At 45.8% G+C, this 18,197-nt stretch overlaps 1 protein-coding gene and 1 pseudogene across 2 annotated transcripts in view; one reads left to right on the top strand and one right to left on the bottom strand.

Annotated features, from left to right (window-relative positions):
- The window catches only part of ARHGAP17 (Rho GTPase activating protein 17), a 120,201-nt gene extending 104,332 nt beyond the window's left edge, over positions 1–15,869 (bottom strand). For both annotated transcript variants that reach the window (XM_006867184.1, XM_006867185.1), the window contains exon 1: positions 15,722–15,869. In XM_006867184.1, coding sequence (XP_006867246.1) covers positions 15,722–15,774 — 53 coding nt within the window. In that variant the 5' untranslated portion in view covers positions 15,775–15,869. The remainder of the gene's footprint in view (positions 1–15,721) is intronic.
- LOC102818655 lies at positions 3,655–4,033 on the top strand (annotated as a pseudogene).
- Positions 15,870–18,197: the final 2,328 nt, after the last annotated feature.

The following is an 18,197-nucleotide window of genomic DNA, read 5'->3' as shown; positions in this document are numbered from 1 at the left end:
GATTTTCAATGGATGTTTACAGCTGTTTCTCTTCATTTTGATTTGTGGCCCATTAGCAAATGAAGGTCTGTGAGCTTTTCTCTACTTGGAGGAGGCATTTCCCCCAGTCGCATTCTGAGTGCCTTCCCACTTTCCGGTCCTGTATCTGATAGTGTTTCTCTGCTATTCATAGAGTTTTCAGTGACTAGCGATTCGAAAGTAGTTTGTCACTCTTTCTTCCTAGTCTGTCTTTGTTTGGAAGCTCATCTGAAACCTGTCCACCATGGGTGACCCTGCTGGTTATTTAAAATACCGGTGACATAGCCCTCAGAATCACAGCAATTCAAACTACCACAGCACGACAGACAGACGAGTGGCAGTTGCGTGGTTGCTGTTAAATAGGAATCTCCTTGTGCTAGGGCCCTTAAGTCCGGCTCAAAGGCGGGATTTCCATCCTCGGATGTCAATCAAGAGGTGGAAGCGCAGTAGGGGCGACTGGGTTGTAGTGAGACACTTTGGGCTGCGCTTGTGGGTCTCTAAGTTGGTCGACCCCGCCTCAAAGCCAGGATCCAACGGTTAGGCTAGGATGGCACTCTCGCATCCCGGGTAAGTAGGACAGCCTGGCCGGCCCCTGCAATCTCTTCCCGCTAGGCAGCGTCTCCCCATCGACCTGATCTCCAGACACCTCTCACCCCACCGCTCCGTGGTCTGGGTTTCATTTAACACCTCCACCAGGTCTGTGCAGTTCTCGCACATCGTTTAACCGCCGCTCTCCATGATAGAAGCCCATAGAGACCCTATATAGGGTTTCCAAGGAGCAGATGGTAAGCTTGAACCGCCAACCTTGCGGTTCAGACAGACTTTGTAGTCCAGTGCATTAACCCACAGAGCCACACCAGGACACCATTGTAACTATGTTGTTGTTGTTAAGTGCCATCGAGTCAGTTCCGACCCACAGCGACCCTGTATAGGGTTTTCCAAGGAGCAGCTGGTGAGTTTCAACAGCCAACCTTGCAGTTCAAAAGGTTTTGCAGTCTTGCGCGTTAACCCACAGCGCCACAAATTAAGTTAAGGGATAGACATTTCAGTGTGTCAGGTTTCCTCTGAGAAGTTTTCTTCTTAGGTGGAACTCTGGGCTGTTATCACTATTTGTCTGCATCAAGATAGCTCCAGTGTCACATGTCCAGAGAAGGCTTTCCTGAAGCCCCAGGCACGTCGGAGAGACCTTGTACCTCTGCCCAGGCTGCTTCTATCCTAGCACTCACTGTGATCTTGATAAGAAGAAATACTTTGGTGTATTTTCCCAAGATACAGCGAGACACGGTTTCAAGTGGCTACCCTAGCCCGTGCATCTACAAGTATCCAATGACCACGTGAAATCCAAGCTGGTAGATTTATAAATGCTCACACTGACAGGTGGCTGCTTAGAAGCATTTCTGAGCATTTATTTATTGGTAGTCATGAGAGCACTTGTATACTTAGTCTACAATTTATGATTAAAATTCTTTCATATGCATAAATTTGAATGACGCATACAGAAAAACTACAGAAGAAATGCCAGTGAAGCAATCAAACAGACTATAGACCAAAAGACATCTCTGATAAGAAAGATACTTGAAAAAAAGAACTGTAGGAAAGAAGAGGGAAAGAGAAAGCTCTTAAGACTAATATAAAGAAAGTAGCCTAAAGAAAGCACCAATAAGTTGTAATTAACATGAAATATCATGACACAGGAAACAAGTTTTACAACCTGAAGAACTTCGATGAACTAAATACTATTTCATATGAAACACTCCTATAATCTCATTTCCACCACTCATCTGTCAGTTTCTCTTACTCTAGTGGCTTGTGTGTTGCTGCGATGCCGGAAACTATGCTATCAGTTTTTAAATACCAGCAGGGTCATCATCCATGGTGGACAGGTTTCAGAGAGCTTCCAGACTAAGACAAACTAGGAAGAAACAAAGGGCAGGAACATTGTTTGATGGGAGTTTCCAGATTATGTTTAGCCACTGAAAACTATGAATAGCAACGGAACACTGTACAGGAAAATGAAAACGGTATGAATCATAGCACAGTGATGTCAGATACAGTACCATAAGATGAGCCCCTCAGGTTAGAAGGCACCCCAAATACAACTGAGAAAGAACTGACACCTCAAAGTAGAGTTGAGCATAATGATGTGAATGGTGTAAACTTTCAGGACCTTCATTTACTGATGGAGCACAAACACCTGAAAAAATGAGAGGAATGTGGAATGTATAATGTATGGATCTTGAAAACTTGGGAGCTGTCAAAAATGAAACAGCACTCAAAAAGATCAATATTCTAGTGTAGTGCGGTGTAGTGAATCCCATCAAGCAATGTTTCTGTCCTTCCTGGGCTGGATCAGAGAAGGTGGGAGAATATACTGACAGGATGATATGACTCTGTGGATATCAGCAGAGCTCACTGTAATGGTACAAACTTGAAACTCCAGCAAGAGTATAAAATGAACCAGCTCAGAAGCAGGAGGTGAGGATCTCACCACCTTCAAAGAGCCAGAAGGGGAACACGTCCGTTAGACCCCAAGATTCCAGTGCACTGAACCTCCTCAACCCCAGGCCAACGCCTATGAAGTGGAGATCACACATGCCTCCACCCTACACCCTTCTGGACCCTAGTCTGACACCAACCATCCCTCCTACAGCACTCTCTGCTTCACATCTGGGTTCCACAATCTATTGCAATGGCCCCACAGAACTCTTAACAATGCTCCTGATGATGGAGTTCATTAGGGAAGTGACCAGGGTACAATTCAGGATGAAATCCAGCTCAGGACTCAGCAGTTCCTCAGTCAGGAGTGCCTCCTGTCTGCCACACTGCAGGCACATCTCACTCTTGTCTTCAGCCTCTCAGCCCTGTGGGCCCCTTGACCTCTGCCCTACTCTGGCAAGTCTTACAAAGCTCTTTTAGCAAGTCCAAAGGGCACATTCTGCAAGTCAGTCTCCTGCCCCTAGGCACTGGGCTTTCCTCTGTCCAAGGGCCTAGAGCCTGCAGCTGCTCTGTCTCTCCATAACACCGCCATTTTTCTAGTGAGGGCCAGCACACGCCACTCACGCTCTTCCTTCCTGATGGTCCCGGACTTTTTTGTCTCTGCTTCTGAAATGGTTCCTTTTAAACCTAGCTTTTGCTGTTGTTGTTACCTGCAGTCCAGCGGTTCCGACTCATAGCGACTCCTGTATACATTATTTGCATGGTCCCACCCAATCACTTAGTGGGAATTCAGAAGGCTTTGGAGAGAAAAGCCATCTCAATAAATTCAAGGCAACACACAGACTAAGGGAGTCCTGGTGTGGTGCTGTGGGATAAAGCACCGGACTGTAAGATCGGTTTGAAACACAGGGTCTGGTTCAAATTCATCAGCTGCTCCTTGGAAACCCTGTACAGGGTCGCTAGGGGTCGGAACTGATTCGACAGTACTTAACAACAGCACAGACGAAGGTATTTTCTTATATAAGTCAAAACGATAAAGTTTTGATGCAATCTGCTTTTATCTTGTTTCTATTTCAAACTTCTAGATGAAAAAGAACTTCCTGCTGGCTAAAAAATAAGGCAGTTCTGAAATAAAGTGCCTGTCAATTTTTTGTATTTTATTTTTATAATGAAATTTTTATATGCAAAAATATAGGACATATGTCCACTGCCAGCGTCACCATCTCACCTAACTGTTTTGGTGACTCTGCTTGTCAGTGTCTACAGGCTGTCCTGCAGTGTGGGGGCTCCAGCAAGATCTGGTTGGCAGCCCCTCCGGCTATGGGCCCTTTATTTAGCACCCAGATTGTTCTTGTGGGGATGGTCATCCTGCTTCCCCAGTGAAAAGGTCAGCTTTGAAGAACAATCCAAAGGGAGAGAGTTGCAAGACGAGCTATATTGCTGTCACAGGAAATGGCGGCCGGATTACAGGCATGGCAGCTCAAGACAACAGCAGACATTACAGGAAGAAGAAAGGAAACATCAAAATGCTCTTAAACCCAACGGGACTTCACTACAGAACCCACTTTCAAGTCAATAAAAATCAATTCTTGCCTTACAAAAAATATTATGTATACATACATACATACATACGGAGTCCTGGTGTGGCGCTGTGCGTTAATATGCTGGACTGCAAAGTTGGTTTGAACCACAAGGCTGGCGGTTCAAGTTGTTCAAGCTCCTTGGAGACGCTGTGCAGGGTCGTTATGGGTCGGAATTTACTCAACAACAGCGTATGTACATATATGACATATTGTTTTGTTAAGTGCCACTGGCACTTAATTCTGACTCACAGCCACCCTATATAGGGTTTCCAAAAAGAAACTGGTGAGTTTGAACCACTAACCTTGTGGTTAGCAGCCCAGTGCTTATCCTACAGTGCCACACCAGGTTTCTCCATTGTATTTTATTTTTATTATGAAATATTTCATATGCAAACACTTATGACATATATGTAATATATAATGAATGATAAAACAAGTGTACTCACATCCATCTCAAGAAGTAATTCTCATGAGGGAAAACCAGCAATGAAGCTGCGAGCTAAGCCCTACAACGTTCAATAGACTCCTATGAACCCAGGTGGAGACCTGGGGACTCCTGGGCCCAGAGTCAGTGACATAGCCACAGAGGACTAGACTAGAGTGGAGAGTGAAGCGTCCAGCTGATAAGAAGAGAGGGCATATGCACAAGAACACCCACACTTGCAGATAATACCCACTCAACCTGGCTTCAAGGACTGGATGATCAGAGCTCAATTAGAAAAAGAAAGAAGAGGATAAAAAGAGTAATCTGATACAATTTGATAAACTTGACCTACACCTATGGATGCAGTAGCTCAAAACAGGGAACAAATCTTTAGAGCAAGGATCATTCCCACCCCCTCAATACACAGAGTAGACAGGGATGGGCAACTTGGACATTGGCTACCCAAAATGGGGGGAGCTACAAAGGCAAGAAGTGACTGGCTTACAAGCTTTCAAGAGGGAACCTAGATCCAGAGGGCGTGGAGAAAGGTAGAATCTCCACTGAATAGTATCCAATCTGTCTGGGCAGGGCTGATGAAAGGAGATGGGGATAGATTGTGATACAATAGTGAATAATTGTTATCAGGACTGATTGTGAGGGTTGAAAATGTAAAGGAGCCATTTTGTAGCAAAAGGAGGAGAGTGGTTGACTTTTCAGTCCAGGAGTGGAGGTCCCTGGGACAATCAAGGTTGAGAAGAGTGGACTGCGGGACCCTACCCAGAGAAAGGAGTCCTGGTGTGGCGCATTCTGCAAAGCCGTCTGAACTACAAGCTCGGTGGTTCAAGCTCACCAGTCGCTCCTTGGAAACCCTATGCAGGGTCACTATGGGTCGGGACCAACTCGACGGCACTTCACAACAACAAAAACAACCCAGAGAAACAGTAAAGCCAGAGATGGCGGCAGAGACGATGATGTGGATGGAGAGCTGGAGCAGCTAGGGACTTCAGACCCAGAGAAGGCGAGGGGCTGTGTGCTGACGACTGGGGGGCAGACTTGTAGTGTATACCCTTTGATTGGCTGATGATGCATGGAGGGGATTGTAACCATGGCAATGAAACAATATACGATATGATGAATGTAAAACTAATGTTCTCCCATGTAAACTATCACATAATTCACAATAAAACATTAAAAAAAAAAAAAGAAAAGAAATGTTGAGAAATTTCCGGAAAAAAAAAAAAAAAAAAGAAGTAATTCACTACCGGTAAGTTAATTCCACATCAACTAACTTTTCAGAACACCAGAATTCATCTTCAAACTAAAGGCCAAAGCAGGCAGCTGTAGGCCAGATAAAGCCGCAGATATATTCTCCTTTGTCTGCACAATGTTGGTGTTCTCCTTTCTAGTTGCCAACATGGAAATATCAAGATCGTTCACATGGAGACCAGAGTTCTAGACTAGCTTTAAAACTGGAAAGACAGGGCTACTGTACTCTACCCACACTTACCATGACAACAACTAGGTGGAGCTGAAGAGTAACTACCCCTGTAAGTGGAGATAGACACACTCATTCACCCATCCCCACCACTCCCTACTGTCTTATACGCACACCCCGCACACAGCCCAGTGGACTCATTTAGTTCATGTTCCCTGCCACCTGAATTTGGGACTTTTGTGTAAACACTGTAATTGTTGTTTTCAACCTTTTGGAATGAGAGGCTCGTTACTTAAAGTGAAACAAACAGACCAAAAAAACCCAGCAGACCCTCTCAATAGAGATGTCACGGTTATAAATCACTATTTTCAAATCTAGAAAACTCTAAAAGGCAAACACCTTTCTGTAATTCATTTGCCAACAAAAGCACTCACAACAGACCAGGACTCTTCTACTATAAGGTAACCCCCCGAGCCCCTGTTTTATACCTGGGAACTATGGGTGCCAAGGCAATTCTACCGCAGGGAAACATGCATCTTTAACACCCAGAAACAAGGCTATTTGATCACATTCTTCTAGGGACACTTTTTGACAGTGAAGTATGAGCTTTTCACTCACCTATAAATACCCGTTGGACATTCTAGGTTTTCACAACACTGTAAACTATGTAACAAGGCCCCAGACGATACAATTCCAAAGGAGCCGCAGAACAAGAATTCTTTCCACCATCCATCCAATGCAGAGTCTGGATGGAAACTACAGAGTGAAGCAAAATCACAGCAGCCTGCTCTTTCTCAGAAACACTGCTCAGAGCCTCCCTAGAAAACCTGGAAGAAACCAGTAAACCGAAATAGAGTAAGTGAAGGAATGTAGAATACTCAGAAATAAGGGATAGAAGGGAGATGAGATTTAATCAATATGACAACAGATGATGGTTCAGGGTGAGAATGTGACCCATCCTATAAGCAATAGTTCTGGTGTGACGCTGTGGGTTAATGTGCCAGACTGCAAAGCCGTTTGAACTGCAAGGTTGGCAGTTCAAGTTCACCAGCTGCTCCTCGGAAACTTTATACAGGGTCGCTATGGGTCAGAGCCAACTTGACGGCCCTTAACAACAACAACATAAGCAATGAGGAGTCCTGGTGTGACACTGTGGGTCCACGTGCCGAACTGCAAAGTCATTTGAACCAGAAAGTCACTGGTTCAAGCTCACCAGTTGCTCCTCAGAAACCCTATACAGGATCGCTATGGGTCAGAACCGACTCGATGGCACTCAACAACAACAATAAGAAGTGAGCTATTTCATGAGGTTACTTTGAAGGCTACAGTGGCCTGACCCAAGCCATGGCATTCTCAGTGGTCTCATATGCATGTGAAAGCTAGACAATGAATAAGGAAGACCGAATTGGTCCAATGGAATTATGGTGTTGGCAAAGAATACTGAATACACCAAGGACTGCCAGGAAGAACAAGGATGACTGGGAACAAGTACAGCACGAATGCTCCTTAAAAGTGAGAATGGTGAAGCTTTGCCTCTTATGCGCCCAGCATGTTACCAAGTGGGATCTGTACCTGGAGAAGGCTATCACGCTTGGTCAAGTAGAGGTCAGCGGGAGACTCCCAAAGGGACAGGCTGATGGTTACAACAATGGTTGTGAGGGGGGGTGCAGGCCCCGGCAGCAGCTTGTTATGTTGTACGTGGGGTCGATTTGAGTCAGAACCCACTTGATGGCACTTAACAGTAATTAAAGGAGCTCTGGTAGCGTGCTAATCTCACGGTCAGCAGTTCGAAACTACCAGCTGTTCCACGGGAGAAAGATGAGGCTTTCTGCTCCTGTAAAGGTTGACAGCCTCGGAAACGTTATACGTTATACAAGTTCGTTATGAGTCGGGACCGACTCCACAGCACATAACAACAACAACAGTAACTATGACATCGCATGAAGCAAGAAATCATCTAGTCCTGGAGAGAGAGGGTCGTTAGATTTCTGTTATCCGGAAGTGGTTAGGCAGGAATGCAAAGGTCTCGAACAAGCCAAGTAAGGCCTGGGTTGATTGGAGAGCTAATATTACAACCAAATGTAACAGCTCCAGCTACTTGGTACTAAGTAGGAATGTCAGATACTGCCAGATCTTCCAGATTTCTAAAAGAAGCTAAAAATCCAGATTTTCATGAGAAAACGCCTGCTTTGTAAATGGGGACAATGATTATAAATAAATAGGTGGATAGACAGATTAACACAAACAAGCTGAACGAACCAAATAAAACACATTTACCTACCTACCCTACTTCCTCCCACTGAGTGGACTGTGACCCACAGTGACCCTATATAGGGCAGAGGAGAACTTCACCTTGGGTTTTTCAAGGCTGCCAATCTTTAAAGGAGGAGACAGCCTCAGCTTTGGTCTGGACCATTCCCAGAACCTGAAGATTAGACCACGGTTTCTTAGCTTCAGTGTGACTGACATTTACAACCAGATGATTCTCTTTTGCTTTGTGGGAGCTGTGCATTGTAGGATCTCTGTGCACTGTAGGATCTTTGTGCGTTATAGGATCTTTGCCTGGCCTCTCTACTCACCAAATGCCAGCAGCAATCCTCACAGTCCCCAACCCCAATATGCCACAAGTCATAACAATGACAGATATCTCCACACATTGTCAAAATTACTCAGCTACAACATCCAACTTTAACCTTCAGGTTGAAAGTATCACTAATAACACAAAGGACTTCTTACATAAGCACGGACCATATGAAGTAAGGATTTCCTTACTTAGCTGTTTGGATTTTCAGCTCTGTCTTTTACCAGTTCTAATGACCTTTATGGAGCTCTGGGATGGTGCTGTGGGCTAATGCGTCAGATTGCAAAGTAGTGTGAACTGTAAGGTTGGTGGTTCAAGCTCACCAGCTGCTCCTTGGAAACCCTATACAGGGTCACTATGGGTCAGAATCGACTCAATGGCACTTAACAACAACAGTGACCTCTACGCTCTGGCTTCTCATCATTATTTCAGAAATAACACCATCTCAGAGTGTTACCCCAAGAAATGCAATGAAATCATTTATGCAAAGTACCTAACACAGCAGCATAACTGTTGTTGTTGTTGTTAAGTGCCATTGAGTCAGTTCTGACCCACAGTGATCCTGTATAGGGAGTCCGAGGAGTGGCTGAAGAGCTTGAACCACAGACCTCGCATTTCAAACCGATCTTGCAGCCCAGCGCATTAACCCACATCACCACGCAGCAACATGCTAAGCACATTTAATAAATGTGGTGTTGCTGTTTGCCAAATTGATTCCAACTAACAGCAATACTACAGGACAGAGTAGAATTAACCTGCCTCATGGGGTTAATGCACTGGACTGCAAAGTCAGTTTGAACCACAAGGTCGGTGGTTCAAGCTCACCAGCTGCTCCTCGGAAACCCTATACAGGGCTGCTATGGGTCAGAACCAATTCAATGGCACTTCACAACAGCAACAATGGGTGTCCAGGGCTATAAATCTTTACAGAAGCAATCTACCACATCTTTCTCCCTCAAAGCAGCTGTTGAGTCAGCCAATGGCTTTACCCTCTGAGCCACCAGTGCTGCTATGTGAAACATTCATAGAGCTCTCAGTCCTTCCAGCTGAGAGGTAGTGAAAAGCAGGTGGTCTCCACAATCAGAAGCCCAGGCAGGACCCAGTACTGCCTCAGTAACTTAGTAGCAAGTGTAGAGATGGCAAGTAATTTTCCCTTCCTTGCAAAGAGAAATAATGCTACTAGAGAGAGAACCACTCCAGGTAGTAGGCTAAGCCACTACAGAAATGTTAAAGATTATTACTACTGGAACTTTAAAAGTAAGAGGTCAGTTATAGGCAAATAATATCAACAATTATAATAGGATTCTTATTATTATCCTAGGTTACATGTTAGGCTGCTAACCATGAGGTCAGCAGTTTGAATCCACCAGTCACTATGCTAGAGAAGGAGGAGGTTCGGAAACCCTACCCAGGGTCGCTGAGTCAGAATCGACTGGAAGGCAGTCAGCTGTTGTTAACTTACAGTCCAGCATCTCCTTCTAACAGTGGCCACAGATAGATTTTGTTAAGATCAGATGGTGCCATGCTTGTAGTTTAATTTTAATTAAATGGTAACTAACTTTCTGGTAGCGTAATGGTTACAAATCAGGTTGCTAACCTCAAGGTTGGCAGTTCGAAACTACCAGCCATTCTACAGGAGAAAGTTGAGGCTTTCTGCTCCTGTAGAGATTTATAGCCTTAGAAACCCTGCTCAGGGTTGCTAAGAGTCTGAACCAAGTCCACGGTACTTAACAACAACAACAACAACTTTCATTGAAGAGTCCTGGTGTGGTGCTGTGGGCTAATACATTGGACTGCAAAGTCCTTTGAAATACAAGGTCAGTGGTTCAAGCTCACCAGTTACTCCTTGGAAACCCAATACAGGGTCACTATGGGTCGGAAGCAACTTGACATTACTTAACAACAGCAACTTCCACTGAAATCCAGATTTCAGACTCATCTTCAAAATAACAGAACTCAGCCACCCTGGGCGCACATTTCCACATGGCTCTTGGATGGGGCAGGGACTCTCCAAGTGGCTCTGGTCCACCTTGTCCAGGTCACTCACTTGAACACTGGCGTCACCCCACTAGGCATCTGAGCTAGCAGCCTTGCCTTGTCTACCTGAAACAACTATCTAGGAAAATCTATAGGAGTAATTCAACCAAAGCTGACCTCTATACCAAAAGAGGTATACCATACCCTTCAAGAACCTCAACGGGGTTTACACGCTCCCGTAGTTCTGCCCTACAATTCCTTCATAACCACAGGCACATCTCAGAGATCCTGCTGGCTCCATTCCACACCACTGCAATAAAGTGAACAGCGTACTAAGGTGAGACACGTCAAGTTTTTGCTTTCCCAGTACATATAAGTTATGTCTACACTGTACTGTAGCTAGTTAAGTGTGCAGTAAGAGTATGGACAACTTTGAGATAGTGTGAGAATGACCAAAATGGGACAGAGGGACAAAAAGCAAGGGCACACTGTTGGCAAAATGGTACCGGCAGACTTGCCTGATGCCGGACAACCACACGCCGTCGAAAAGTGCAGTATCTGTTGAATGACGATTCATGGAGGAGATTGTAATCATTGCAATGCAACGGTGAGTGTAAAACCGATGTTCTCCCATGTAAACTATCACCTAATTCACAATAAAAACGTTAAAAAAAAAAAAAAAGTGCCGTATTTAGTAAGTGCAATCAAGGGAAGCACATTAAAACGTGGTATGCCTGTACATGTTCTTCAAGCTCCTCATCCCCCAAATGCGTCATCTACGACCACCGAATGACATGGGGCACTGTGGACTAACGTGTCAGACTGCAAAGTCAGCAGTTCAAGCTCACCAGCTGCTCCTTGGAAATCCTATACAGGGTCGCTATGGGTCAGAATCGACTCGACGGCACTTAACAACAAAAACAATACTGCAAACCACAAAGTCAGTGATTCAAACACACCAGCTGCTCCTTGGAAACCCTATACCCAGTTGCTGTAAATCAAAATCAACTCCACAGCACTTCACACCAATACACACTGGACTGCAAATCCCAAGCTCAGCTGTTCAAACCCAGCAGCCTCTCTGAGAAAGAAAGCTACGTCTTTCAGCTTCCTTCAGATTTACAGTCTCAGAAACCAAACAGGAGTCGGACGCAGCTTGATGGCAGTGGAGCTGGTGGCTGGTTTTTTTTTGCTGTTTTTAAGAGTTTTCAAGGCGCCCTGATGGCACAGTGGTTAAGCGCTTGGCTGCTAACTGAAAGGGCAGTTCGAATTCACGAGTCGCACCATGGGACAAAGATGTGGAGTCTGTTTCCATAGAGATTGTTGTTGTTGTTAAGTGGCATCGAGTCGATTCTGACTCATAGTGCTCCTGTACAGGGCTTCCAAGGAGTGGCTTGTAGGTTTGAACCCTTGACCTTTCAGTTAGCAGTCTCCAGCACTTAACCTACAGCATCATACCAGGACTCCTGGTAAAGATGACAACTTTGGAAACCCTTTAGGGCAGGTCTACTCTATCCTATAAAAAGCTCTGGTAGCGTAGTGGTTACGAATCGGGCTGCGAACTGCAAGGTCAGCAGTTCAAAACTACCAGCTGTCCCGCTGGAGAAAGATGAAGCTTTCTGCTCCCGTAAAGATTTACAGCCTCGGAAACCGTGTACAGGGTCACTGTAAGTCAGAACCAACTCCACGGCACACCACCACCACCAGCACCACACTGTCCTACAGGGCTGATAGGAGTCAGAGTGAAATCAACAGCAGTTAAGTTTGATTTTTAAGGGTTTTTATGAAAACAAATTTCTCTTTTTCTTTTTAGCAGGACCACATACTCACACAAAAAAAACCCACAACAAAGCCAGGCCAGTATCCATTGTCCCCTGCTGCTTGTAAGTGCACCCCAGCTTTTCTGGGGCTATCAGTACCCTCTAACTTTCAGTTACCTCATATTCACTCTGTGTGCCTGTGTGGGACAGGCATGTGACCCATCAGAAGTATTTAAATCAAACCTGGGACTTTGGTCACCCTGACTAGGTGAAACATTCTCTCTTTCATTCTGGAACTTGACCTGAGCACAAGGCAAGACACAGGGCGGGGGATGGGGGTGGGGGGGTGTCTTCTTGTAGACAGAGCCTATCAGGTGAGCCTGAAACCACACTGCTTTTTAAACCCTTCTAGAAGGAGCTCTGGTAGCATAGTGGTTATGAACCGGGCTGCGAACCACAAGGTCAGCAGTTCGAAACTACCAGCTGCTGTTCCGCGGGAGAAAGATGAGGCTTTCTGCTCCCGTAAAGATTTGCAGCCTCGGAAACCCTGTACAGGGTCGCTATGAGTCGGAACCGACTCCACAGCACATAACAACAACAACATATGTATATGTTATACCCTTGAGTTGGTTCCGACTCATAGCGACCTTGTATAATATAGGGTTTCCGAGAAGCAACTGGTGAGTTTGAACCACCGACCTTGTGGTTCAAAACCAACTTTGAGGTTGAGTGCTTACCCTAGGGCGCCACACCAGGACTCCATATATATAGATATGTTATTGTTGTTGTTAAGTGCCGTCAAGTTGGTTCCAATTCATAGCGACCCTATATAGGGTTTCCAAAGAGCAGCTGGTGAACTTGAACTGCTGACCCTGCAGTTCAAACCGACCTTACAGTACAGGCCATTAACCCACAGCACTACACTAGGACTCCATATATATGAAATCAAATATATATATATACACACACACACACACACACACACATATATATATATCCCTGTATTTATATGAAATCAACAGCAAAAAAGCAACAGGTTCCCTAGTAAAAATTGTTATTTTGAATTTGGATGTGTAACTGCCACACCCTTAATAACTCTCTTCCACTGGCATCCTGCAATAAAGATTTTCAGAGTCAAAGGTCAGGTCCAGAATTACAGTCCAGTATGAATCACCACTTCCCCTGTCCAGTTCATATTTTCCCATACCTGCCCACACCATCAGGAGACATAGTAAGAACCAGAATTCTGGCACTAACAATATCCTCCCGGTTACAGGAACCACAGCAGGTCCTGAGAGTCAACAGAAGAGCAAAGCAAGTTCCCTCAAGGTGTTTAGGCTCGTGGAGAACACAGACAAGAGGTACTGAAGCAGTTACGTTATAGGAAAGGGGGGGGTGGGGTCTGTGGAATTGCACCTAGCAAGGACATCCAAATACAATGGGGGCTTCAAAATGTCCATGGAAAAATTCCACATCTCTTAATTCCATTTTCCATGATGGAGCATCAAGGAAGTTGTTCCATGGGAGGAGACCTGAAGAGTGAGTAGAAAGAACGTGGGGAAAGAGATTTCTGAGATTCCAGGTAGAAAAGAGCCTGGCTTCCTCAGGAAACTGAAAGTAGGAGTGTATGGCTGGAATTCAAAACTATGTGAAGAGAAATAGCTACCAAGAAAGAAGCCAAAGGGACCCAACCATATAGTTTGAAAGTCTCAGAAGCTATAGAAAAAGACAAACGTTCTTGCCTGTTACAAATGATGTAAAAATGACAATGTGGCACTATGAAATAAGCATTTCATTTTGAACTGCAATGTCAGTGGTTCAAACCCACCAGCAATTCCTCAGAAACCCTAGACAGGATCGCTATGAGTCAGAACCGACTCAATAGCACTTAATTTAACAGCAACATATATGTATCTGGGAGCGCAGTGGCTCCAAATAATAAACAAAGGACTGGGAGCCACAAGGTGGCCTTTCAAGCCCACCAGCCACTCAGCAGGAGACGGATGAGGCTTTCAGCTCCCTCAAAGGCTTAAAGTCTATGAAACCTTACACAGGATCACTGTGAGTCAGATCAGACTCCACAGCACTTAACAACAATAACATATATGTAGCTGAATCACCACCACAAACAAACCCATTGCTGTTCGTTCAGTTGATTTTGCCCCATAGGGACCTGTAGAACTGTCCCATTTGGTTTCCAAGGCTGTAATGTTTTAAGGAACATTCTCCAGTGGAGAGGCTGGTGAGTTCCAACCACTGGGTACAAAATCACTAAGTCACCAAGACTCCAGTGAGAACACCAAAAGAGGTACAAAATTCACAATAAATTGTAATCTGCTTGCCTGCCTTTTTTTCAGCATGATTTCTTTAATTGTCCTATGAACAGTAGAAAAAAAAAAAGCATGTGTGAGTTTGCAGGAACTGGAATTAACTCTGGAGGTACCAACCTAACAGGGCGGGGTACCAAAAGCTGTAAGCAAAAAGTTGAGGGAAGCGAAACAGCAAAAAGTTAACTTAGAAAACTCAAGAGGAAGTAAAAGTATTTTCATACTAACACAAGTGCCCCACGTGCTTTGACCAAACCAAACTCCCCCTTTACTAAGCTTGGGGGGAGGGGAGCAAAAGCTGTGAAAAATTCACTTTGCTATTTCTTCACAGAATTCACAGTAAATTGGTAGACCCTTGTAAGTGTGTGCTCCAGCTCTGAAAACTACCAGTCATTCCAATACCCGAGTATCTACGAGCTCTGGTTTTATCTGTCACTTAGGAATCCATGATTCTTGTCAAGCTAAAATGTAGGAAGAAGTATCTGTTTCCAAATGCAGGATGAGAAAGATTTTTAAAATACTTAAAACAAAAACTCGGTGCAAAACAATTCCATACTTCTTTTCTCACGATTACGAATTTCTAAATGTCAACAACTTGCAGCGATCGAGTTAATTTCTATCAGCCCTGAATTTGAGACAGCACGATTCTGAATTCCTTCAAAGTGAGCAGCGGGATTCATTTAGCAGATTCGATTATCGTCACCATACACTTGTAAGTAATGGGTCTGCAAAAGGGGGTCAAGTCGAGAAGGCGAGGAATGCCACCCCAAAGCACAGCGCTTAGCCCAACGTTAAACATATAAACTACTGGATTTCCAGCCCATGCATGGCAAAAAAGGCTGAAATGGCCAGATCATCTGGGAAGCAAGGGTCAAGTCTAGTCCTCGGTGGGCGATGCTCCACGGGGCAGGGACAATGGGCAGCCGGGACCCCCTTTCCCGGTGGGTGCGAAGGTAGACCGCTCCAGCTGGTCTCCGGGGACCAGGCGGCGGCAGGGTTGCAGGCGGCCGCCCAAAGTTCGGCTCCCGGTCGGCGGTACGGCGCAGAGCCCCGGGCCCAGGCCCCGCTGGGTTCGGGCGGAGCCGAAGCCGTCCGGGAACCTCGGGGCCAGCGGAGCAGCCACCCCGCCCCCCAGCCCGGCTCGGCGCACTCCCGACCCCGCCGGGCCCCACACACTCGCCTGCCCACGGTCTGGTTGGCCAGCTGCTTCATGCGGTTGAACTGCTTCTTCATGGCGGCGGCGGTGGCGGCGGCCCGCGGGGCTCAGCCGGGCAGGGCGGGGAACGGCCTTGCGGCTCCTACATCGCTTCCCGGCCTAGGCGGCGGCGGCAGCACCAACAGCGGCGGTGGCGGCGCGACTCTCTCGGCCCGCGGTCCCGCCCTCGTTGCGTCACTTCCAGCGGCCCCGCCCGCCGGGCCTGCGGGGCGTGGGACGCGGGGCTGGGCGCGCAGCAAGGCCTAGGTGACCACCCTGACTATGGCGCGCTTACTGCCGGCGCCCAGGCCCAGCCTACCAGACCCTGTTGTTGTTAAGCGTCGTGGGGTCGGTTCCGACTCATAACGACCCTGGGTAGGATCCCTGAGGCTTTAAAAAATCTTTGCAGAAGCAGAAAGCCTCATCGTTCTCCTGGGGAGCAGATGGTGGGCTCGAACCGCTGACTTTGTAGTTCGCAGCCCAGTACTTATCGTATGGAGCCACCGCGCTCCCCTCCATACCCTAAAGATCCTCTATAATAATTACCAAATAACTCTATACAGATGGTTGCTATGAGTCGGAAACGACTCTATGGCACTTAACAACAGCAATCAAGTCAATGCGGACTCATAACGACCTCGATGGAGCAGCACTTCTGACACTAAATCTTTCTCCCATGGAGGGACACAGCCTCGTCTTTCTCCATGGAGGGTCTGGTGGGTTTGAACCCCTGGCCTTGTGGTTAGCAGCCCAAACTTCTCCCACAGCACCACCAGGCCTCCTCACAGGCCCTCTACTCTATTTTAATTAGTGAAACTCTGCCCAACTGATTGCAGCTGATGGCTTACAGGAGCACAAATGGTTTAATCCTGGGCTGCTAACCACGAGTTCAGGATTCAAACCCACCAGCTGTTCCTTGGAAACCCTATACAAAGTCGCTATGAGTTAAAACTGACTCGAAGGCACTAAACAACATCTAATTGAAAAGATGTGACTGTCATCTCCGGTAAAGATTGCTGTTAAATGCTCTGAGTCATCCACCCTGTATAAGGTTTACAAGTAGCAACTAGTGAGTTTGAACCCCCAACCTTGCGGTTCAAATCTCATTAACTCACAGTGCCACACCAGGACTCCCAGGTAAAGATTATACTCTGGGAAACTGTAGGAGGAAGTTCTAGCATGGCCTATAGAGGTGCTATGAGTCCGAAAAGGCAATGAGTTTGATTTGAGTTTTAGACTAAAATGTTGACTGATGTCGAGTCCACCCAGAGTCACCTCGGAAGAAAAGTCTGGCGTTCTACAACTGGAAGATCATCCACTGAAAAACATGGATCATAGTTGTATTCTGACACACATAGGGTCTTGAGTCTGAATGACCCCACAGAAACTGGTATTAATCTACTTTGCATAATTTGGCTTATCAATGAGTTTATTGATATTTCAAAGTACCTGATATGGCACTATAGGATAAGCACAGAACTGTTAACCAAAAGGTCAGCGAATCAAACCCACCAGTCACTCCTTGGAAACCCTACAGGGTCAGTATGAGTCAGAACTTACTGATAACACTTAACAACAACAACAAAAGGTGTTACTATAGCAACAGCTCAAAACATATGGAAGGAAGCCAGACCCAAGAGTGCCTTCAGTGTGATACCAGTTATATGAAATTCATAATGAACAAAATATATATGGGGACAGGTCTCAGAACAAATGGAAAAACAGTGGATTGAATGTGAAAAGGATCCTGAAAACTCTTTGGATAGTAAAAACATTCCGTATCGTCACCGAGTTGGTTCCAACTCACAGTGACTCTGTAAAAGGGTTTCCAAGGAACGGCTGGTGAGTTTGAACCGCCGACCCTGCAGTTCAAACAACCTTGCAGTCCAGTGCGTTATCCCACAGGACCATACTCCAGGATCTTCCCTAGGGTAGTGCTTAGTTGTGGGTGTATACATTTGTAAAAAAGTACCAATTTGTTCTGATTTTTTAATTTTTATTTGGGCAGAAGGGAACAGGACTAAGAAGTTAGGGTTAGGACCAGGTCTAGGGTAGGCCTAGGACTTCTTTTGTTGTTGTTGTTGTTGTTATGAGTTGGTTCCGAGGAGCAGCTGGTAAGCTGTAATTAGGAGTAGAGTTAGTGTTGAACTCCTGGAGCTATAGTATCAGCACTGGTCTAAGAACCACAAGGTCGGCAGTTCGAACTCACAGCTGTTCTTCAGAAACCCCATACAGTGTCACCAGGAGTTGGAACCAACTCAACAGCACTTAAAAACAACAATAACAACACGTAGATAGGTATATAGAGTGGGAAACAGCACTAGTATCACCACGGAATAGGCAATCATTCAAAACCTAAAGGTCAGCTTGTACCTAAGGCCAGAGTTGAGAAGGGATGGGAAGGTGAGCCGAGTGCAAATAGGAAGCACAGGGAGGAAGCAGGAGAACTGCTATTGCATTG

This window comes from Chrysochloris asiatica, unplaced genomic scaffold (assembly GCF_000296735.1).
Source record: "Chrysochloris asiatica unplaced genomic scaffold, ChrAsi1.0 scaffold00102, whole genome shotgun sequence".
In the NCBI taxonomy this organism is placed as follows: Eukaryota; Metazoa; Chordata; class Mammalia; order Afrosoricida; family Chrysochloridae; genus Chrysochloris; species Chrysochloris asiatica.
This window is presented reverse-complemented; position numbering and strand designations above follow the sequence as displayed.